Source organism: Sceloporus undulatus, chromosome 5, assembly GCF_019175285.1.
Source record: "Sceloporus undulatus isolate JIND9_A2432 ecotype Alabama chromosome 5, SceUnd_v1.1, whole genome shotgun sequence".
NCBI lineage: Eukaryota > Metazoa > Chordata > Lepidosauria > Squamata > Phrynosomatidae > Sceloporus > Sceloporus undulatus.
The window spans coordinates 169539324-169564190 of record NC_056526.1 but is presented as its reverse complement, the minus strand read 5'-3'; the positions used below and the strand labels follow the sequence as shown (position 1 = coordinate 169564190).

The 24867-nt window shown below is 40.0% G+C and overlaps 1 protein-coding gene across 1 annotated transcript in view; it reads left to right on the top strand.

Moving 5' to 3' along the window:
* Positions 1-24867, top strand: part of BANK1 (B cell scaffold protein with ankyrin repeats 1) — a 265494-nt gene that overhangs the window by 219279 nt on the left and 21348 nt on the right. The window contains exons 8-10 of the mRNA XM_042469701.1: positions 9143-9263; positions 10971-11276; positions 17880-18143. Of these exons, the coding sequence (XP_042325635.1) occupies positions 9143-9263; positions 10971-11276; positions 17880-18143 (691 nt within the window). The remainder of the gene's footprint in view (positions 1-9142; positions 9264-10970; positions 11277-17879; positions 18144-24867) is intronic.

The following is a 24867-nucleotide window of genomic DNA, read 5'->3' as shown; positions in this document are numbered from 1 at the left end:
AGTTTCAGTAAAGCCTTCAACAAGATTCCCCATGACATTCTTGCAAACAAGCTTGTAAAATGTGGGATAGACAAAATAACTGTTACATGGATTTGTAATTGGTTGACTGGCCGAACCCAAAGGGTGTTCAACAATGGCTCCTTTTCACCCTGGAGAGAAGTGACCAGTGGGGTCCCACAGGGCTCTGTATTGGGCCCAGTGCTATTCAACATCTGTATCAATTACTTGGATGACAGAATTGGAGGCATATTTATCAAATTTTCAGATGATGACAAATTAGGAGGAGTAGCTAATACCCCAGGACCTGAATAGATTAGAATGCTGGGCCAAAGCTAACAAAAATGAAATTCAACACAGAGAATTGTAAGGTACTGGAAAAATGAAATGCACAGAGATAGGATGGGCAACACCTGGCTGAATGAAACTACATGTGAAAGGGATCTGGGAGTCCAAGTAGACCACAAGTTGAACATGAGTCAACAGTGCGATGCGGCAACTGAAAAGGCCAATGCAAGTTTAGGCTGCATCAATAGAAATATAGTGTCTAAATCAAGGGAAGTAATAGTGTCACTCTATTCTGCTCTGGTCAGGCCCCACCTGGAATATTGTGTCCACTTCTGGGCACCACAATTCAAAAAGGACATTGAGAAACTGGAGCGTGCCCAAAGGAGGGCGACTAAAATGGTGAAGGTCTGGAAACCATGCCCCATGAGGAATGACTTAGGGAGCTGGGGATGTTTAGCCTGGAGAAGAGAATACTTGAAGGGATGTTTAAATACTTGAAGGGATGTCACATTGAGGAGGGAGCTAGCTTGTTTTCTGTTGTTGCAGAAAGGAGGACCCAGAGCAATGGATGTAAGCTCCAGGAAAAGAGATTCTACCTCAACATTAGGATGAACTTCCTGACAGTAAGGGCTGTTCGACAGTGGAACACACTCCCTCGGAGTGTAGTGGAGTCTCCTTCCTTAGAGGTCTTTAAACAGAGGCTGGATGGCCATCTGTCGGGGATGCTTTGATTGAGATTTCCTGCATGGCAGGGGGTTGGACTGGATGGCCCTTGCAGTCTCTTCCAACTCTACGATTCGATGATTCTATCTCTCTTCATGCTCTTGAAGCACTTCCATTCTCTTTCTGAGAGATACAGTCATAAAAGCATGTATTTTATTGCACTGGAAAAAATTGTTTCGCAAAAGTATGCTTTTACTACCATCTCCCTCTGGAAGGAGAAAGGATGTGCTACAACATCAAGAGGAGGGGTAAGCAGAAACCCAGTGCTCTCTTGCTTTGACATGCAATAAGACTCCTGGAGAGATGGTGGTGTCTCTTTCTCTGAACATCTTCAAAAAGGGATTGGAGAGACTGCTAGGGATGCTCTAGCTGGAGTTCCTGCACTGAGTAGAGGCTTGAACTTGATGGCCCATGGGGCCCTCCCAATGCTATAATTTAGCAATTTTTTAATGGACTGGCACCTGAATAGGCATATATAGGATTGCACTGTTAGCTCCTTTCAGAGAATTAATGGGAAACAGTTCCAAGGGTAGAAAGAAAGAATGGCTACAGTCATCTTAAGGATGTAATACTGATGCCCAGATTGTTTATTAAAAACAGTTCTTGGCAGTCTTATATGAATTGCATAAGGCTTCATCTACTGGGTTGATACTTGTCAACAAAATGAATTCCCGAAGAATCTCCTAACCTACTTATTGTTTATTGTTTCTCCACAATGAATTTCCCCATGCGCTCAGCTTCTGGGAATCAGGGCCCATTTACATTACTGAAGAGCTGTACCTGGTTTTAATTAGACACAGAAACGCCATCTTAGGAGGCTTCTTAGCTTTCAGCTCAATTGCTAGAAGGAATGGGTTGTCAGAGAAGTGCATTTAAAAATGCAAAATTAAGATAAGTTTACTGAACCCTGGGTAAAAGTTTGTTACCAAGCACAAATCTTAATTGCATAATCTGTGTTATTATTATCATTATTAGTCACAATGGTAAAGAACACAAGAAACAGCCCTGAAAATTAACTACTTTTACCATTTTGCTTGATGAAATGCCTCATCTCTCCATCCCTCCCTTTTTTTTAACAACTTCTTCTAAACTTTATGTATACTCTTGTAGGAAGTATGAGGAAGAATATCATCTAGAAATTGTGATGACTGTGAGAACACAATTTTTGACCAAGTTGCACAGCTTTAAATATCAGGCTAGCAGTCCCAGATCCATAGACAAAGGTGTTTAAAGCTCATGTGCATGTGCCCAAGTAGATGTTCAAAGGTGAAGGGAAGCTGCTAAAAAAGAAAAACCTCAGGAATTATGTCTCCATAAACAGAATAAAATAAGAATTGCCAGGGATGTCATATACTTGTATATACTTGTTTGTACAAGTATCTGAAGTCATCAGATTTTCCTTTCCAGTTTTTAAAATCAGTTTATTATTAAATTAATGTATTTCTTGCCAGGATCCTACATCAATGTCTTAGAGCCTGTACAGACTGCCCCTTTTAGCACCAGATCGGGGCCACAAAAAGGACACCGTAGGCTCCGGCACCAAGGCTTTTCAGTGCTCCTTTGGCCCTGTGTCATCTAGACACACCACCAGAGGAGCGCCGTGACACCACCCACCGTGTGGTTTGGCATGTGGTGTAACACTGGCCTGGGGGTGTAGTCTGGGCGTGCGTCATATGAACACCATGTCCCAACTCCACCCCGAGGCCAGCCTTAATGATCCCTGATGGTCTGTATAGCTTCTTAGCTGTGAAAGTGTAAGTATAGTCTCCTAGTCTCACTCTAAACTTACCTTGACAGTTAGCAGCCCCTCCAAGCAATAAACTGGGCGAACAGGGCACAGTAGGATGACCTTTCCAGCTTCCTTCCACCAGAAATATGTAGTGTGACAAGTAATTGCCATAGGGGTCTTGTTTCTGAGGGTCACATAGTGGTTTGCTAGCCGGAAGCTGCTAGAAAAGTCATCCTGCTGCACCCCAATTGCCAGCAGAACATACCCCCATTATTCAGAGCAGCTCCCTAGAGTTTAAGGTGGGATACAGGGGACATTTACAATTCTGAGAATAATGGCACTATCATGAATACATAATATAGCTGAATGCAAAGCAGTTACAGTTTTGTAACTCTTGGTTATGAATCCATAACTGTAGTACATGATGCTAACCTATATCCTGCCTCACTACCTGTGAGATTCTAGGAACTGTAGCCCAAATCATTAATTTTGCAAAGTTGTACCCAGTTAAGTTAATGGGTTAGTACAGAACTGAGGCAGAAGATGACAGCATTACAGTCAGTCCTCTGTATCCAAGAATTCTACATCCAGGCATTTAACCATCCACAGTAAATTTCCACCTCAGGTTGAAAATGTTTTTATTTAAAATCCAAAATGCAAAGCTTGATTTTACCATTTTATATAAAGGATACCATTGTATAACATCCTTATATATAATGAGACTTGTACAGTGGACCCTTGTTATACGCTGGGGTTTGGTTCCAAGATCCCCCATGTATAACAAAATCCGTGTATGCTCAAGTCCCATTAAATATAATGATATAGCAAAATGGTGTCCCTTATAAAAAATGATTTAGATCAAACACCTAAAATTCAATGTAAATACAAAACAAACAAAAAAGCCCGGTTTGGCAGCTGTCTACTCATTGTTGCTCTGTCCCACTGGATAATGTGTACCAGCTGGGTGATGCCATAGAAATAGAACTGAAAAGGACAGAATTTATTATTGGCTCAATATCCAAGAGATCTCTGATTGTAGTGTTGGAAACAAATATGTTTCCAGCCCTTAAACTTAAAAAAAAAATAGGCTTGATGGCAGAGATAATACAGTTGGCCCTCCATATTCATGAATTCTTTATCCGTGGATTCAAACATCCACTTGAAAATATGTGGTGTGACAAGTAATTGCCATGTTGTTGTTGTTGTTGTTGTTATATTTCTTTATATCCCTCCCTTTACCCAGAGCAGCTTACAAGATTAAAAACAGTACCATTAAAACATAGAAAAATGTTACATTAAAACAGGATTAAATTATTACAATATTAAAACAGATTGCATTAAAATACTTTAAAAGAATACAACATCCAGCTTGTTCTTTAAAAACTTTCTGCTTTAAAAGCCTATCTGTAGAGGAAGGTCTTTGCCTGCCAGCAGAAGGCCAATAAGGAGGGAAGGGAGTTTCACAGTCTAGGGGCAGCCATGGAAAAGGCTCTCTCATGTTCCCACCAATGGTGCTTGTGATGGGGGTGGAACAGAGAGAAGGGCCTCTCCTGGGGATCTCAGACCCTGGGCTGGCTCATACAAGGAAAATATTGTTTTAAAAGTATAAATTCCCAATATAAACCTTGATGTTGGCATTTTATACAAGGGATGCCATTTTACTATGCCATTCTATTTAATGTTACTTGAGCATCCACTGATTTTGGTATCGACACAGGCTCCTGGATCCAAACTCCAGGCCCATTGTAGATAGTGAAATGACCAAAGCCAGAGAAGGAGATTTCTAGTGTTTCTAGAGGTCAAGGCTTCACTACCTACTGAGTTCCTTGCTGTTCTGTTATCAGACAGAATAAATTACTTGAAAATAGATATATGTTTTCAATATATACAAATTTGGTGTATGAGTCAAATAATTTAGCTTTTCTCATCACAGATGTTGGGATTTTTTATTTTTTATTGAAAGTGCACATGGATCTGAGAATTAATTGTCCTTTGCATTCCCCACCTACCCCTGCACTCATAATTGCTGCAGTATAAAGTGGAAGAAGAGCCATAATCAAGCAATTCCAGGGGGGAGCAGTTGTGCCAAAGAAAGTATTAATCTGTTCTGCCAAAGAGAGTATGGTGTATCTTTAAAAACGTCCATGGCATAGCAAGTCCATGACTAGTAGTGCAATCCTATGCATGCATAGGCCATGCTGATATGTCCTGGAGACAGCAAGGCCAATAAGCTAAAACATAATCAGAACAAGTCAAAGAACCAGGTGGGTGAGTCTTGGGTTCAAGAATTTGGTAACCTGATAAACGATCTGTTCTTGAGGAGTTTACACTATCTTTGAAAAATTCTATGTGTAGTCTAGGGACTTTCTTTAATCCAGCCTTGTCACTGCAAATCCAGGTGGCCTCAGTGTCCATGTTTGCCTTCTGCGGACACTACAGCTCTTCTTGGATAAACAGAGTTTAGTTACCAATTTCCTCTCCTGCTGGGACTATTAGAGTGAGTTTTGTATAAAGATGCCCTGGAAGACAAGATGGATGTTATAGTTGGTCCACAATGCAACAGCCAGGATGATAGCTGTCACAGACCATGTAAAATCAGTTCTGAAGAACTTGCACTGGTTGCACTGAAATCCATATAGTAATGTGGACCTGTTGAGCTCCAAATGACTTGAGACCAAAGTGTCTAAGGAACACTTCTCCCTTACTTATTTTCTTAGGCTTGTAGGAGACCTATTTTGTGATCCCATCTTTGGAGAAGTACATTGCTTGTTGATCCCAAGACAGGGGCTGCTCTTAGGTGACAACCCAGTTTTGAAATCCCTTTCCCTAAGACAGTGGTACTTGGACTTTTTACTCTTGGGATCCCCCTTTACATCTACATGTGGATGTTGTCCTCCACCCCACTTGACGTAGTATATGAATAAAAATATTTGTTGATTTAGTGTGCTTGTTTTCACTTGCACATTCTTGTATATTCCTATTTTAACATTTTATAAGGAAATAACATTGTTCAAATTAGAAGTTTTATTTAAGTTAATTCAATATTTAACTCAATGCATGTATAAATTTTACACATAAAAAGTTTGAGAAGAGCAGGAAGAGGGATAGGGCTCACAAGTTTCCCACCCTCTTCCTCTTGAGCAACTGTCACCACCCCCAGGGGTCCTGCCCCACTGTTTGAGAATCACTGTCCTAAGATATATTCCTGGTATCAATCTTATTCTCTTTGCAGCAGCAAGTTTAAACCTGTATGTTCAACTGGGCTGTTACAATGTATTTGGCCCTTGCTGTGGCTTAATTCATACATTCATTTTTATTACCTGCATTTTATATTTTTATTACAATTATTTATTTAAAAGTGTTAGTTTATTGCTTGTTATTTAATGCCATCATTACTTGCTTTGGGATAGATAGATGGATAGAAAATAATTTAACATAAATAAATAAAGGAAGCCTCTTTAATTCAAGTTAGCTCACAGAAGGTAAATTTCTTAAGAACTCAAGCTGGATTTTCCCGACTTTTCTTTTCAACGCAACTGCAGCCATCAGTAGAATGGAGGTGCCAGTTAACATAGGCAGCAAAGGAAAGAGGATACTTAACTCATGCTGTTTTCTAAATATAAAACCTAAAAATAAATCCTACATTCTACTGTTGCTACCCAGAAACTCCCATGCATAGCATATCTCGCAGGGAAAGATAAAAATGTAAAGAGGTCCAGTGGATCTCCCACTTCAGATATCTTTTATACTGTGATATCTGGTGCTAGAAACAGAAACAGAGTGGTGTATATATATATATAATACAGCTAGTGCCAGCATAGATTCTGACTATAGATAGTTGCTGGTGCAAGGGAAGGTTGGTTCACATGCATTGTCCAGGGGCAGGAACATCACTAGGGGGGTGCAGGCTACACCAGGTAACACCCTAAGAAGACATGATACCACTGCTCCCCAAATGTCTGCTTTTTTGTCAGAAATGGGCCGTGGCATTTGACCATATCCCATTAAACCCTGGAGCTCAGCAGTACAGAAGGCTCATTGGGCAGAGAAAAGAGAGACCTCAGGTTTTGGTTTTATTCTTCAAATTTTCTTTTAAAACATGTTACCCAATTTTCACTTTAATCACATGAAACTATATTGTTGTAAATATATCTTACTGTGGGTATGGTATCGTAATTTAATAACTTTAATTTTGCTAGTTATGTTACAACTATTGCCATTACATTCAGTGATATACGGGAATTACAATTTATCAGTGGCATTAGTACAAAAACATTAAGGATTCTGTATGGTGTGGTATGGGACGAGGTCAATGGAAGGGTGACACTATGAGTTACTGCACCTGATGATGCCAGTCCTAGTGACACCACTGTGCCAAAGAACAGCACAACTAAGTTCTACAGATATGAAAGATACTCACAGTTTTTAATCATCCTTGATGAGAAAAGTGCCGTCACAAATTCAGACACATTGACAAAAAAAGATAATACTAGTAATAATAAATTGCTATAAGATTTGTCACATTTCAGATTTTAAAAAAAAAAACCAAAACTTTCATTTCTTAATTTTTTTTAGCTGAGATCCTATAGTGCTTGTATAATATGAATTTTCACTCATGAATTTAAGTGGTGGTTATGTGACCCTCACCTTTTTGCTGAATACAGATTTTGTAAAACAAATTCCATATATACAAATGTGCTTGACTATTGCCCCATTGTGCAATCGGGATGTACAGCGGAAATCTTTGCAATCTCAGTGGAGCAAGTGGTACATTGAAGGCACTGATAAATAGTCAAACGTTCATCCAAGAACACATGACTGAAAATGCAACAGTTACACATGTGGAACTCTGCTTATGCAGCTGTCAACTGAATACCAACATTAAGCTTTGGTTAAAAAATATAACCCCAATGAAAGGAAACTTCATGCGTGTAAAGCACCAACAGGATGCCAGCTACTTTCTTTTCACAATAACCAACATTGTGTGTAACAGAGTTTTTTGATCAAAATATACACATTTTTATAAATAAAAAAAGCAGAAAACATTCAAACATTTAAATAATCTTTCCTGGAAATATAAAACCTTTTGAAATTCTTCATTCTCACAGGAAAAAGCAAAATAAAGAAAAAGTTACATCCCTAACAGAACATACCAGAAGGAGTTTAGGGCTTATATTTCTCAAACAGACCCACCCAGTGCCTATCCTGGCATACTAGTTTTCATTTCCCCAATTATAATGAGAAATGCATGCCCGCTAACATTTCACAGATGAATATCAGAACACATGTAGCCAAGCAACATCAGAATGTGATCAAAATAGTCACTAATGTGGATTAATGTACAAGTTAAGAGATGCTGTAGATGTTTGCTTTTGCCTGAGCCTTCTGGGAAGGACAAGATCCAGCTTCTGTATCACCTCTCTCTCCCTCCCTCCCCAGTTTACAGAAATTGAAATAAATTGAGGAAGAAGAAAATGGGAGGAGTAGAGAGAAAATGGGACATTTTAGAAATAGCTAAAATAGCTGAAAAAGTGGAGCAACAGAAGATTAATTGGGACTGTCCTTGTCACAGCAGGACAGCTGAAGGGCATGGAAATGAAAGGATTTTGTTTTAGTGTGGGGCTAGGGGGAATTTTTTTTAAAAAAAAAAATCTACTAGGCATATCCAAGGTCTTGGATGCAACTAAAATAGCTATTTGGATAATAGCTGTGGTAATCCTTGCAAGTCAACAGAACTTCAGGAAAAGATCTAGGGAACGATTCTTCCTTTTGGTTAGTGCGGCTCAGTCAGTTGCTTCCAAACTGTCATGTTTCAGGTTTTTCTTATGCCCCAAGTCACACAGAGAATTAGCTGCAATTGGCTTGGATGGTGCTGGCACATTAGTGGTGGTTGGGATGATGTGCTTTTTGGCAAAGATGAGACTCAAAGGGCACCTATATGGCAAGAAGGGCCTTTCTGTCTTACTCTTTAGATTCTGGGGACTGGTGATGAGCAGGAAAATTGAGGGGAGGGGGTTGGTTTAAGGCATGTTGTCTTTTGAATTTTGAGGCTTGGTGGGCATATTCAATCAGGAACTGCCTTGATAGCAAGGGATACATCAGGCAGCAAGAAACTATTAGATATGGATTAGTGTCAGAGCCATGTCATTCTTGGCTCATCCCTGGCAGGACAAAGGAGGTCATGTGGATGACACTTTCCAGACAGCCTTGAATAGTACTGCAGATGATTGTAGAAATGTTTATTCAGCTTTTGCATACTGCCTCTATCTTTTAAATAGCTGCACTAACCGTTTATGCAAAAGTCCACAATGGATACAACATTGGCATGTCTGGTTTCAGATCTGTGATATCAAACTGCACTGATACCTTTATTCAATATCCTAGTTCATATCTGTACCTCTCCAGATAAATGAAGACAATAAAGAAGACAATGAAGAAAGAGATGATCCAGAAGAAGGAGAAGTGAAGGCTGAAGATGACATTTATGTGATGATGATGAGATCAGAATCTCCTTGTAATGCACTTGGTAAGTTCCTAGTACAGAAATTTCTAGGGCTGCTTAACTGGGTTCTCCCTTAGTAATGTCTCATTGTTAAAATGAGAGTGGAAAAACCCTCTGATATTGTGATCAGGTTTTAATTTTAAGGTACATTATTCATGAGACTTTAACATGTTACATTTTGCTCCTAAAGCCACCCCAACTTAGAGCATGTGATAAGTTTTGCTCCTAACTCCTTGTTGCACTGAGCTGAACAGAAACCTGGAGTCTATAGTATGTATGTATGTATGTATGTATGTATGTATATACACTCTCATAGAGAGAGGAGGGGTGGTCAAAAGCTCTTCCTTTGAACCATGTTACTATTCCCGATGCCTCCCATATAAGACATTTTCTAGGACATCCATAGAATAAATACTGTACATAGCTGGTGGTACCATGGATGAGTTTTCCTTCCCACCTTTGCTTTGTAGCCTTAAAAAAGCCATTGGTTTTTGCTACTGTTTGTAGTTAGATAGTGTACTAAAGGAGATCCACAGTCAATTCAGACAATTTGACCATTGTTTTGGTTACTGATACTGCAACTATCACAGTGCAGTGTTCCCCAGTCCTCAGTATCCAGGTGTTTGGGATGTCATCTCCCAGCCAGTATGGCTAAAGTTTAAAGTTTATGGGAGTTGCAGTCTATCAGCATCTGGGTCATTGATAATTGAAGCTGCAAACAAGCAAAATACTGAGATATATTAATCACAAACAGGGATAACCACAAAAATTATACTGAAACAATTTGGCAATAGTATCTTTCCCCTTCTGCCCCTGTCTTGACTCATTTTGAAATATTTTTTTTAAACTTTTTAAGGCAAGGTTTAAAATGTGTTTTTAACCTGTTTTTAAAGAACATTGGCTTAGAGCTGGGGTGGTTTTTTTTAAAATCCTTTTAAATGTTTTACTGTGCTTCACTATGACAGCCCCAGTGAGTAGAAAAGCAGTAGATAAATTTTATAAGTAAATAAATAAAATAGTCTTTGAGGTCATTCAAATTTCTCTTCCTTGTATGTGCCCTCAAGTTAATTCCAACTTGTGGTGACCTAACCATAGAGTTTTCTCTGTGCAAGACTTGTTCAGAGATGGTTTGCCATTGCCTTCCTCTGAAAGATACCCTACAGCACCTGGTATTCCCCGTCAGTTTCCCTTCCAAATACTAACCATGCCTGACCTTGCTTAGCTTCCAAGATCAGACAGAATCTGGTGTCTTTGAAGTAGTTAGGCAGTTTCTCCTCCTTATGGTCATATTTATTCCAAGTTAAAGACATGTTAAACAACCAGCCAGCAAGCCACACTGTATTTATTCTTACAGTTGCGTAACTTATGACCTGCTATGCTCATGCATAGGTACAGTGCTGCATTCAATGCTGGAAAGGGATTGCTGAGGCCTGCAGGGAACAGCACTGTGTTACCACAGTCATTTGGAGAACGTCTAATATTATCAAACACATGAGTATGTTGTGTGTGGCAAAGTTATAGAATCTAATGAAAGCCTCCACCATTCATTTAATAAATATTTTAGAGATTCCTCCACTGGAGTTATAGATGTGACAGCTTTCCACAGTATTAGTTCATGAAAGTTTTATTAGCAGTGCTGCTGTTGCTCCTGTGAAAATCTGCAAGATATGAAATGCTTCCAGATGGTGTATTTTAAATGAAGTACTAATCTAGCCTACCCAACATTAATAGGTAAAAGAGAACACCCTGGAGCCTTTCGGAAAATCGAGAAGAACAGAGGCATGGACAATGAGGCAGAGCAAGAAGAAGATAGAGGGGAAAGAGTGGTAGAGAAAGAAGCATCAGCAGAAGAAGAAGGAAATAAATCTGAGGAAAACCTGCATCGCCTGGGTGGTAATGATGAGAAACATAATATCACAACCAATGAAGTCTCCCAGTCACATGACAGAGATGTGAACTACGCTGAGAGGCCACCATTACCACCTCGAGTTCAACCTATTACCACAAGACAGGATGAGTTTCCCTATCTGTCTCCAGGTACACACATATGGAGGGAGCAGGAATGAATTCTGCAAAGATGTGTACGGTAGAGCTACATTCATCTACATGTCCAGTGGGATGCTTTTTGGGAGGGCCCCAAATTATAATGTATTATATGCTTACCTAGGAATAAGGCACATTCATCTTCATCAAATTTACACCTGTATGGGGTGGAACTGAATGAGAATTAGATTATGACCTTGCATTGACATGGAAAAACATAATCAGTTTACAAAAATAGGAATTATTTCAGGTATCCATGGGAATTTTACTAACATAGAAACATTAGAAGCTGACTTATTGTTAATGACATGTGCTGACACTATAACTGCCATGGCAACATGGCATGGCAGTATCTAAACATTGTGGCACCACGCATGTATCATCGCTGTGTGTGAGTGCACTGTGTGACACCTGCCACACAGACTAAAAAGAACCCTCTTTGAGTGAGTTCTTTTTAGTCCTAATGGAGGCTGCAGTGTTTGCTTGGTGCAACCTCCATCAGAAGTAAAAACGGGCGGATCCAGCCCGCCCTTTCGGGGCGGTCTGTCAAGCCCCTAAGATTCAGTAACCAGACTAGTAACCTTCTGTATGTATGTGATAAAATGGAATGTACCTTTTTGTCTTTTCTCTCATATAGCCCAGTATTTTGGACTGGCTCTACAAATGGGTGTGGAGTTTGAATTGTTCTTGCTTCCAGTCCTCATCATATTGTTGTTGCGTGCCTTCAGTTTGTTTCTGGCTTATGACAACCTCAAGTTTTGTTCAGATACAGCAGAACAATACCAAATCTCAACAAATTTAACAATTGACAAGACACTTAAGGCCAGGGGAGTGATATTAAAGATATTGCCACTGTGTAGCATGTAGCAACAAGTATCGTGCCTTTTTAACTGGAATAAAAATTGAAGTGGGTTTTGCTGTGCATGTGCATGATAAAAGTATTACTCTTCTGGAAGATGGTACCATTTGACCAAATCACTTTTTGCATGGTTGCCACCTTTGAGTGGTTATGCTCCTACAAGAACCACCTACCCCAACAGAAGAGAAGGGATTAAAAGATTTATTGGAAAGAATTTAAAATAGCTGGCTGGACTGCCAAATGGGTTCATGGCTACTCCACGCATGAATTATTCTACTGCATTGTGAATTTATCTGTAAGCGCACACACACACACACACACACACACACACACACAGCAACTACAGGCAGTGCCAGTTAATATCCCAGGGGTGAAGCAGAATCCCTCTGAAGCACTTTCTGCATGAATCTTTCAGTATAATTGTGCTGTGTTTTCATGAAGTATTAGGTTGGTTTCATCTTTGGGAGGGGATGATCGTTTCTTTTCAAAGAGAAACTGTAATGAGTCATCCCTCCACATTCTTTAGAGAGCAGTTTACTGCAGGTACTGCAGAAGAATAGCTAAAAAGCCATCTGGAGTCACCCTTCCCCCAAAATCATACACACACTTTCAGGGAAAGGTTTCTTTTTCAGTGGCATCAGTGCCCCCTATGGAGGTTCAAAGCCAAGATTATTGGGAGAAGGAGGACAATATAGGAGGAATAGCATATTTCTCACACAAAGCATTTTATACTACATTTATTTTTAATCCAACCCATTGGAACATTTTAAAAGTGGATTATTTAAAAATGTTTTTAAAGATAAAAGGATTATCAATTTGCAGAACATTTCTTTATTATTTATTTATTTATTCTATTTATATGCCACATTTCTCCCAACGTGGGATCCAAGCCAGTTCACTAAGTTAAAAACAAGATAATCTAAAAACTTGATAATACTTATAAAACACAATCATCACATTTATACCAATATTTTTAAAAGTATAAAATCATTCAAAAGCATAGCAAAGTGGGTTTTTTTAAAAAAAAATACATACTCCCATAAAAAACTCCCTGAAAACTATTACACATTAAAAGCCTGTTTGAACAGGACTGAGAGAAAGCCCTCTCCTGATCTTAAAATTTGAGCTTGCTCATAGAAAATGACAGAGCCAGCAAGGTACAGTACTTTGTCAATTGGACTAGGACTCTGGAGACCAGGGTTCAAATCCCAGCTCAGCAACATAAACCCACTGGTGTCCTTGAGCAAGTCACATTCTCTCAGCCTCAGAGAATGGCAATGGCAAACCCCCTCTGATGAAACTTTCCAAGAAACCCCAATTGTTTCCTAGGGTCACCATAAGCCAGAAACGTCTTGAAGGCACACAACAACATAGTAGACTTGGGCCCGTTGCAGACCGCCCAAAAGGGGCGGTCTCAGGCCGCTGCCGGTTGCAGTGCGGAGGAGTCGCAGCAGCCAAACCGTGTGACTCCTCCGCGCTGCAAAGAAGGAGCGCGAAAATCGTGCTCCTTCCGACAACCCAGAAGAGACGCCGCAAATGCCAAAGCACACACTCGCGGTGTCACTTCCGGGCCGCGACGTGCGGACGCAGAGTGTCCGTTACGTCAAAATGGAGACGGCCATGTGGAACGGCTGCTGCCATTTGTTACAGGGTAAGGGACGTCTGGAAGAGACGCCCCTTTAAAAAATGGGACGTCTTAAGGACGTCCCTTATGGCGGTTTGTAACGCGCCATAGATACAGTCTTTAGGCCATGTAGGGCTTTAAAGGTGATAACCAGCACTTTGAATTCTGCCTGGAAATTGACTGGTAGCCAGTGATGCTGTTTCAACAAGGTGATAGTGTGTTTCCTGTAACTGGCCTCAGTCAGCAGTCTGGCAACAGTATTTTGGATAGTTTTTTGTGGGTTTTTTGGGCTATGTGGCCATGTTCTATCAGAGTTTCTTTCTGACCTTTCACCAGCATCTGTGGCTGGCATCTTCAGAGAAGTATTTTGGATGCACTGAAGTTTTGTAAGTTTCCAAAGGCAGCCCCACATAGAGGGTGCTACAATAGTCCAATCAAGGCATGGACAGAGGCTGGAATCCTGTTAGTGACATATGAAGCCATAATGTCAAATTATGCCTCTGTGTGCTTTCTTATGGTCAGTGTAGACAGAGGTGTTATGATCCAGACAGCTGCAGAAGTACAGTGAGCCACTGTGTGTCTATTCCCCCATTCTCCTCTAGTGACAAAATGGCCAGAACAGTAAGTTAAGGATACAGCATGGGGAGATGGCTCTCTGTTGCAACTGGCAGAGCTTTATGCTGTGCAAGTACCATCTAGGATCTTGCCCAATGTGTTGTTTTAATAAGGGGTGAACAAAACATAGGAGCAGGAGGGCCATATTTCCCCTCCTCCCCCCCCCCAAATATCCTGCATCCATGCTACCAAATCTGCCGATGTGGTAGTATCAACAACAATTTTTTAAAAAATACCCTCTCACTTTCTCTTTAAGCCAAATTATGCTTCCAGGTGGTTTCTGGAAGTGCAGATGGGGTCAAAAACATGGTACATGTGCCTCCCAAATCTTGCTTTAAAGGGAGGTTGGGAGAAGGTATTGCCACAGCAAATTAAGCAGCCGTAGAGGAGTACATACCAGTACAGATGAGAGCTGAACAGTTAAGAAAGAAGATAGGACCCTCATCCACAGGGTCACCATGGCTCAAGATTGGCTTGAGGCCAGGAGAAGCAGTGACCTCAAAAACTGCTAAGGGAAGACTGCACAGCTGTCACCCAGTCTTGCTTTAAACTAGTGATAAGGAGCCCTGGTGGTGTAGTAATTAAATACTGGTACTGCAGCCAAATCATTGTGAGTTTAATCCAAGAGGGCTCCAGGAAGCCTTCCATCCTTGCTAAAATGAGTACCCAGCTTGTTGGGGGAATTGGGTTACAGACTGTAAACCTCTTAGAGAGTGCTGAGTTCACTATGAAGAGGTTTAGAAATGTAAATGCTATTGTTATTGCTATTGATTCCAAGACTTTGATCCTTCAGATGTTTTGGATTTCAACTCCCAGAATCCCCAGCCAGCCTGGCATCTGGGAGTAAAAATCCATAACATTTGGAGGACATTTGGAATCACTGCTTTCAACCCTTTGGTAAATCAGTGAGGCAAGTGAGGATTTCATTCAGTGCATTTTTTAAATAACTTACTGACCTCTGGAAATTTCTTCCTAAATGGGGTGGAGAGAACTTGACATTTAAATGACCCAATTATGAGAGAAAGTGAAACTGACAGATCTGTCCATTCAGATCCAGGGCTTTGTATCCCTGCAGATGCTGCCGTGTTTGTGGTGCTTAATGAGGGTTGCCAGTTTTACCTGATCAGCTACTTATCTTCACTAGCTCTAGCAGACCAATACAGTCATGCCCTCTTGCTACTGGAAATGGCTGCTCCAGTTGAATTTGACCAGTGCAGGTGCATAATAATTTCCTTGTGTTCATTTTTTAAATAAAACCTAGCCAAAATAAGTGTATTTCTTCATGAAAAGGACAGGAAGAATGTAATTTTTAAAAAAGTGGAAGAAGCCAAATAAGCATTAGCCCATCCCTATTTAATAGGCACTGGCAATTCACACAGAACTCTGGGCCCTTTTACATTACATGATTATAGGTTATGGCTGTCATAAACTAGACTATGTTTCATATTCACATTTGCAATGGTGGCACCATTGTCACAGCCACAAATGCTCCTAAAACCCACCTGAATCCAGGCAGACATACCAAGCAAAGAAGTTGTGGAGTAGGGTACTGAAGGATGATGCCTCCAGCACCCTCCAACCACCAAGTTGCAGTGTGACAAAGAATTGCAACAGAAACCCATTGGGATCAATCTTTATGCTCATTCTATCATGGTTCACCACAAATGATATCATAACTATCTGTCCCATGCAGAATCTTGCTCATTATTTCACTTTACCTGCAATGGCAACATACTTTGGGACTTCCAACAAACCACAGGATCCCAAACAATGTTGCCATGACCATTAAAGCGAATTATAGTGCCATAATTGTGTTGAGTGAATGGGCCCCTTCAGGACTGTTATTTTGTGGAAGTTGAATGTCATCTCTGTCAGCGTATTTGCCAATCCATGCCTTCCAGGTTTCTTTTGGGAAAGCTGGAGCAAGTAAAGACCTGCCATGAGAGTAAGCAAAAAATTTGCACTCAAGACAAAAGCGTATTCAGCAAAACAAGATTTCACTTCTCAGTAAGATACATCTATTCCTAGTCCTGTCAGAACACTCAGATGCTTAAAAAAAACTGACATGTAAAATACAGAGAATGCTAATATTATCAGACAGCCTAACTGTTGACATTTTATAGATAGGTCTTTTCACAAAGCTTTTACAAAAGATTTTTTTTTTAATGAGGGAGTGGTCATTTAAACTGAGAAGTGATTTTGGCAAAATTTGAATGAAGAATATTTGCATAACTAAAGCCAATGAAATGGCAAGCACTAGTGTCAACACCTGGCATCCTCAAAAGATTGTTGGGATAGTGGTTTCTCTTAAACAGAAAATATACACAGGGCAACAAACAGCCAGTACATACCCAATAATCTCCATATGAATGCCATAGCATTGCCACATAGAAACAGTTTGAGGGCAGGTCTGGATGTCCTTAATCTGCAGTCCCTCCCAGCAACCCCCCCCCTGCATATTGGTACTGAGTTCTATCATACATATTTCTATAAAACTCATTACTATTTGCAATGATCTTCCTAAGAGACCTAGGATAAGTTAGAGAAGATCTCTCTTTGCAAAAGTGGAGAGAAAGGTTCACCCTTGGGGAGATCTGACTTTGGAGCTTCTATTCCAGCCATTCTAGAAGCATCCATGGTGAGATGTCTTCAGTGTTAGAACTCTAAAGTCAACTGGGAAGAAGGAGGTAATATGACAGGGGGACTGCTGGGAGGGGCTGCAGATTAAGGACCTCCAGACTTTCCCTCAAACTAGTTTCTGATCTAATTAGGTCTGGAGCTTTAGCTTGATTCAACAGGAAGTAATTTATAAAAACATTTTTTTAAAGAAACGCAGCCACAGAAAAAGGAAAACCACACAAATCATGCTTCAGTGTCACTTTAACTGTAATCTCAACAGGGCTTTAGATAACTTTGAAGTTTTAGCGTTGGAGCTTTCTAGAGCTTTGGTACTTCTAGCACTTAAGACTTGCTTCTAGTCTTAGGTCAAAGATGGGCAAATGCACAACAGGGTCTGAGGTCACTTTCATCTTTGCGGCCACGTTTCAGACCACACTGGTGCAGTGCAGCATACCAGAAGTGGTATCATATCACTTTCATTGCCATTTTCAGCTGGCTTTCATCCTTAAAAAAGAGGAAGGGTTAGGTTCTAGGTGATGGGGGAGCCACACCACATATCCACATGTTTTCAATTCTTGGGGGGGGGGCTTTCAAGTTTTTAAAACTCAGATTTAAAAAAAAACAATGTGAAGCATTGAAAATGGCTTTTTTGAAAGAGTTGGGACATTTGGGAAGATACATTTTTTTTCAAGTATTCAAAACCCTTCATCCCAATGAATTTGCATTGTTTATAAAGACCACTGGGATATTTCAGCTGTCAAATCTGGAATGAGGCAGACAGGTCTCTCCCTAGGCATTCTGCAGAGATCTTTTACAAAGGTGTGTAGTGTACTAGTAGACCTCTGCCCATCCACACTGGTTAACCGTATGTTTGTTGCAGTGTGGGAAACAGTTGAAGACAGAAAGGTTACCACAGAAGGACAGGGAGACTGGAAACGGGAAGACAGATTTCAGAAAGAAGAAGAGGAAGATCCATACAGTTCTGCTCTGTTGGATGATGGTGTATATGATATGATTCTTGCTAATGCAATCAAAGAGCGCAGTAAAGGAAGCAGATCTTTCATTATGAACCGGCCACCAGCACCTGCACCTCGTCCTTCATGTGTCCCAGTGAAACAGGAGAACACTCCCTACATAGCACAAGGTAATGCCTATTTACCTTCATTTTTCCATGTCACTGGAGTGGTAATTCTGTGCTAAGTTTTAGTCCAAACATTAAAAGATTTATACAAAGTGCTGAACCTGTTTAGGGAATATGATTCAGCACCTCAGATAGCTCCTTTAAATTCTGTTTCATGACAGAACTATATGCAGTTAACAGCTACATAGAAGGTTGAAACAAGCATACCAGGAGCCTGTTTACATTACACAGTTATAGCAGTTTTATTCCACTTTAATTGGCATGATTCTGGCCTATGGAATCCTAGGGCTGACCATTTGCAGAGGGCCATTTAATATGCCCATTCCAAATGCTCCAATGGCTCACCAAATTCCACTCCCTGGGATTCCATAGGATGGAGCCATTCTATTCCAATTAGACTGGAATAGTAGCATAATAATTGTCCAGTATGAATAACCCCCAAAACATTTTGCAGGGAAATATGTAGACCTCTTCAGGGAAAGCTTGGTGGTACATGCTATTTTCTCACAGAAAATGCAAATGACAGAGCTTGGAAATCACTTTTTGACTACAATTTGAGCAGGGTTCTGCAGGTAATGTATTATTGATATTTGTTTCAGTGCTTTAAAAAACAATCCATTGCATTACTCACAGTGATAGCTGGTGGGCTCCATGTCAGTTTCCTTGTTGGTGGAATGATAAATCCATTCTTAGTTTTAATCTGAATTTAAAGGAGCTATCCAAGCTGTTGATTCCATTTGGGGGAGTAGAGTGCAAAACCTTGGATTGTTCTTTATAGTTCAAATTATGTTGTTGTTGTGTGCCTTCATACATGTTATTATACACCTTTACGCCTTGCTGCCCCTGGTATATAACAACATGCACAGAGTCATGCTAGATTAGCCCAAAGGTCAATTTAACCCAATATTTTGTTACCACAGTGGACAACTGGTACCTATTGGAAACCCACTACCAAGTTGTCAGTGCAATAATGCCCTCCTGCCCAATCCCCTGGTACCTTATGCACCTCCAGTTAGAGAATCTTAGGTAGCAGGACTGAGAAGTCAGCATAGCTAATACTGTCCTAGATGAACAAATGGTCTAGGTCAGTTGCAAGGCAGCTTGAAATATTCACACATTATTGGGGCAAGTTGTTTTTAGTCAATTAAAACCTACAAAAAAGTAGCCCAACTAGGTGGGGGGGGGGGGTCTGGATCCTATATAGGCCACCCACACATTCCACTAAATTTCCATCCCCAGCAAGGACCATCAACAAATCAAAGTAGAAGTAATGTGAGCATTTGGGGACACAAGCAGTAGAAATAATCTGGGCATATAGGGACTCCAATAGCAATCCCACTCATATATAAACATGAACTGAGAAATCACAGCAGTAAAGAGAAAATGAGCCAGCTGAATCATGCTTCTCGCTGTGGGAAAATAGCCCACCAAGTGTCAGAATATCCCACAAGCACTATAGAGAGAATGTTAAGAATCATCTATTGGAGATTTCCAGTTCACTTAAAGAACTACTTGGTAAAAGGCTTATTTGCAAGATAAACATCTATAAGCAATCTGTAGTGTAAATGTAGTCTCATTTAGTGAAGAGACAACAGTGAATCTGGAAGCAGGGTGATGATCTCTTGGCTACCATTTATGCAGAATTATCTTACAAAATAAAATAAAGAGTGGAGGACTGAATGTCTCAGTTCATAAAATGGAGTAGGTGTTCTCTCTTTTGCTCTTTCTCTATCTCTTCCCCTCCCTCCTCCATCCACCCACACAGAGTTCTTTTCAGAAATAGATTTACATTTAGCGGGAGAATACAGTACATTGCAAAATAATGCTGTCTGTCCCCCTCCAGTAAATAGCAGTGAATCTCCTGCCCACCAACTCCCCAACCTTGCCTAGTCATCATACAATTTAAAGCCAGATATATTCTCCAATATGAGGATATCTCATCAAAGTGAAGCCATGCTGCAGTGCCAAACTGCTTTGCATCCTGATGGTGTGCACTCTCAGGATGCTCGCTTCCTGTTCCTTGAGGGGTTTTTTTGTGTTTTAAAAAATTCTTCATTAGGTTATTTCAATATACTGCCAGTTGCAGACTGACAAAAATAATGTTAAATTGACTTTGAAAAGATAGGGCAAGGGAAATGATTTGCATCCTTCTGGGTCCTATTACATTCTATCCCATTCCTGCAACTGTATAGGTGTGCTTTATATCTGAAACCTTTGGTAATGCATCTCAAGAAGTAGGTTTTTATCCACAAAAGCTCATGCTAAAATAAAAAAGACAGTTACTCTTAAATGTGCTGCCACATTTCATTTCTCTTTTTTCCATTCCCCTTCTCTTCTACCTCTTTATTCTGGAAAGTGAAGTTTGTGCAGTTTAACCACAGATAGATGCCATTTTTGTTTACTGTGATCTGTCATGTAACTCAGCTCTGACCTTTGAGAACTGCTTCAGGTCTGAGAAGGAAACTTCATTCTCTGTGTTTCATGGCTCCTTGACATCCCTGGCTAAGATTACAAGTAAGAAAGCCTGCCAACTTTGGTTAGTGTTTTTGTATTTTTGTTCAATTCAGCCCACTTTCCAATGGGCAGGCTTCTGTATGACCCTGTCCCATTACTTGAAAAGAAATCAGTATGTTTATTCAAAAGGAAGCCCACAAAGCAAAGCCCTTGACTGCATAGATCACGAAAAGCTATAGGCTGCTCTTAAAGGAGTGGGAGTGCCACTACATCTGATTATCCTGGTGCCAAGTTACATTTTTTGGACTTTAGCTCCCAGAATCAAGATGGAAGATTCTGGAAAAAGTAGTCAAAAAGCAGTAACCTGTTCAAACACATCCAAGGGGAAAGGCTAACACTTTCTCCACTACTGTGCTGATTCCACCATGCAAATTACATTACCACTTCATCTCTGAGCTACTGTTATCTAATGAAATAAGATGGGGAGGAAGCCCAGTATATATGTCAATCTCTTTTCATCTCCATGGACAATAGCTGCTGGGGAGGTGTGGTTTTTATTGGGAAATCAGCAAGGAAGAATAGGTTGACAAACCTCTCCCCATTTGCTTTTGCTATACTGCCCATACAAGTGCCATAGACAGAGCTTTGCTACACCAGGACTCTCATAGCCAGATTCAAATCAATGACATTGTCTACTGAGATCCCCCTAGATCTCAGTGGACAATGTCATCAATCTGGCCGTGGAGCAAAAAGGTGTTTTGAATGTGGTGTGCTATGGGCTTTTTATATTTTAATTATATTGTAAGTATATTTTAAATATATTTTAACTATGCAATTTTAAATAGAATTCTCTGTTTAATTGGCAGAGAGGGATTCTTTCATAAATATACTTTTAGCTAAGCTTTGTTTCAGTTTTTTGTAAGCCTCTTTGTACCTTGTCAGGCGGGAGAAAGGTGAACTATTAAATAAAATGAAATGAAAATAAATAAATAAATAAATAAATCTTCCATGAAATAATGGATAATTTCAGTTATTTCCTCCTCTTTTGCACAAATACAAGGTTTTCTGTACAGTTTTCAATTATTATTAGCACTGCAGCCCTTTTATTAACAAAATTATTGGGAGGGAACCATGATGCTTTTTTTCATAAAAAAAAAGGCTTTTCTTCTACAAAATATACTATTTCTTGTGCAAATATTTTTCATGATTTGTATAAAACTATTCTGTGTCCTGTGAAAAATAAAACCTAGGTAGAGGTAGGAGTGAAAGAGAGAGTTGAGGCAAAAGATGACAGGAATAAAAGAGGAATACAAGAATGGCTTTGTATCAGGTGGGGCTGGGCTGCTAACATTTCTGTACTGATGTAATAAATAGCCAGAGGTAGGCTAAGACATTTTCTGGCCTATGGTAAAAGACCAAATAGTGTTTTCCACCCACCTAAATCAAGACACATAATAGTACTCAGAACCAACTACACTGTTCTGATACAAGAGCAGAAAATCCCAGGAGTACTTCTCCTCCATTTCTGATGATTTAAAAAAACCCAAAACAGAATGATAAAAAATTGTTAATAACTTGCTCCCATTCATGACATCTAAAATCTGCTGCCTTAGACAGCTGTCCCACATTCTAAGCAAGGAGCCCATCATATAAGCAAAAGGTAAGAATAATTGTTTGAACAACTTACTCCATCCTTGTTTTGACACCCAGGGTTGTTTTTCTCCCTCCCCATTAGGATGTAATTCTTTTATGGCTACATATCTTAACCGTAAGCTAACTAGCCTAAGGTCTTGCTAGAACTGTACTTTTATTTTGATGGTCTGATAACGAGCATATTCTCATTCAAAGCACAATTTCCACTAATGTTCATGCGTATGGAGTATTTTCTTTGAGTCAACAAGACTTGTATCATGTCATCAATGATATCTGAGGGCTTTTGTCATAACAGGTGGTACTTCCAATGAAGCAAATCAGCTTCTTGCCACCTCAGCATGCTACATTAGGCAGTTAAAGCTGAGGAAAAAATAAGATCAGAGTGTGTGTGTGCATGTGTTTGTACACTTTTTAAAGTTGCCTGTTGGAATGTACTAAATTTACCAAACACCTATTTTGCTTCACTGTTTTATCCAAAATCATCTCATAAAATGTTAATTTTTTAGGCATCACTCCTAAGGTACTTATTAACACTTTCTGTACAATATCAATAGATGGTCATCTCTCATAAGGAAAGCAGGTGTTTCATATAGAAAAGTGCTGAGCATCAAAATGGGTTCACGAGAAAACCAAATTGTTACAGATCTGCACCAATATCCTACATCAGCTACATACAGTAGTTATGTCTGCATAAATAAATAACATTCCCGGCACAATACAATCCCACCACCACCAGGAGCCAGGAGCCAGATCAGGTGAAGTAGGTCCATTCAGCTTCCATTTGGGACACAAGGATGATGGCATTTCCACCCCTCATCCCACCAGTGAGTGAGGCTGTGACAAGAATATGCGACATGTCACAGGTGTCATGCTTCTGGGTGTTGCAGCCTCACTTGCTGGCAGGACGGGTGATAATGTCGTCCTCCTTGCACCCCAATTGGGAGCTGAACAGACCTCCTTCACTTGATCTGGTTGTTGGCCCTTAAGATGGGCTGGGGTGGCATTTATATAAGTTTGCAGTACAGCTATATAGTTTTACTGTACAAAGATCAGTTACAGTTCTACAGTTGTAGGTTATGAATCCATAACTTCAGTACTGAATAGCAACTCCGTTTTGTAAACCAATTGATGCCTGTTTGTATTTGAAAGGAATTCCTTGCCATCCCAAATATATATATATATATATATATATACACACACACACACGTATACATATCAAATTTGAGGGCCTAAATACCCTAAAGCCACCACTGTCATAAATGTGCATAGTTTGAACTGTTTCACCCTTTTCTGCTGTTTTAATCTGGTGATTTATTTAATATTCTTTTCTTTTGTTGAATTTATTAAAAGCAAACATGTATGATTGAATGCCAGCACCGTGGCTGCAACATACAATATGTGAGGAAAATACCACACTGCATAAGATTCAGGAACCATAAACCAGCAACCATGGTAAAATAAATCAATAAATAAAATTTAAAAAAATGGAAACAAGTTATCACTAATCATTTTAATGTTGAGGAACAGAGCCTTGCCATTTCCAACATGGCTACATTTCTAGTAAAGAAACTTTATGACCCAACCATGCAGGACCCAACTATGCAGGAGAAAGGAGAAAACCTTTACAAACCTTAATGTATCTTGATAGCCTTTAGGGCTGAAGGGCGGGTTATAATTACCATAAATAAATAAACAAACAAACAAACCTGACACCTTAACAATAATATAGTCTCCTATGTTTAACTACATTAATTCTGCAATGGGGCAGCACCCTCTATAATGGCACTCTTCCCTCCAGCACCATGCTCTTAATTCCATTTTTAGACACTGGAAATTCTATAAATGACACTGGATGCTGTTTATGTCTACCATTACAACAGATATCACTGTCTTATTATTATTATTATTATTAACCTTTATTTATGAAGCGCTGTAAATTTACACAGCGCTGTACATGCAATCTTTTTAGTTAGACGGTTCCCTGCCCTCAGGCTTACAATCTAAAAAAGACATGATACAGAAGGAGAAGGGAGTGGTGACGAGAAAGGGTAAGAGGTCCAGCAGTTCCTCTCAACCTCCGAGGCCTGGACCAAGGCAGATGGACTGGAGGGAGGGCAAGGCTTCATATTGGATGGTTAATCATTATCCAGGGAAAATACATAATCACAAGTAGGATAATACATATACAGTACATAGGAATACAGGAAATGGATCGATAAACAGCCAACAACAGAACATCAGATAGTAAGCGACAATTATGCGATGCCTGGGAAGGCTTCTCTGAATAGGATGGTTTTCAGCTCCGTTTTGAAGCTGGTTAAAGAAGTGATGGCTCTTGCTTGTGGAGGAAGAAGGTTCCAGGAGTGAGGGGCAGCAAGTGAAAAGGGGCGAATCCGGGATGGGGCAGATGTTATTACATCTGGCCAAGATCCAGCATCATCAGACATAACTATGGCTGCATCTTCACTGGAGAAATAATGCAGTTTGACAGTACTTTGCCATGGCTCAATGCTATGGAATCCTGGGGTTTGTAGTTTGTTGTGAGCACCAGACCTCTCTGACAGAGAAGGCTAAATGTCTCACAAAACTACAGATCCCAGAATTCCATAACATTGAGTCA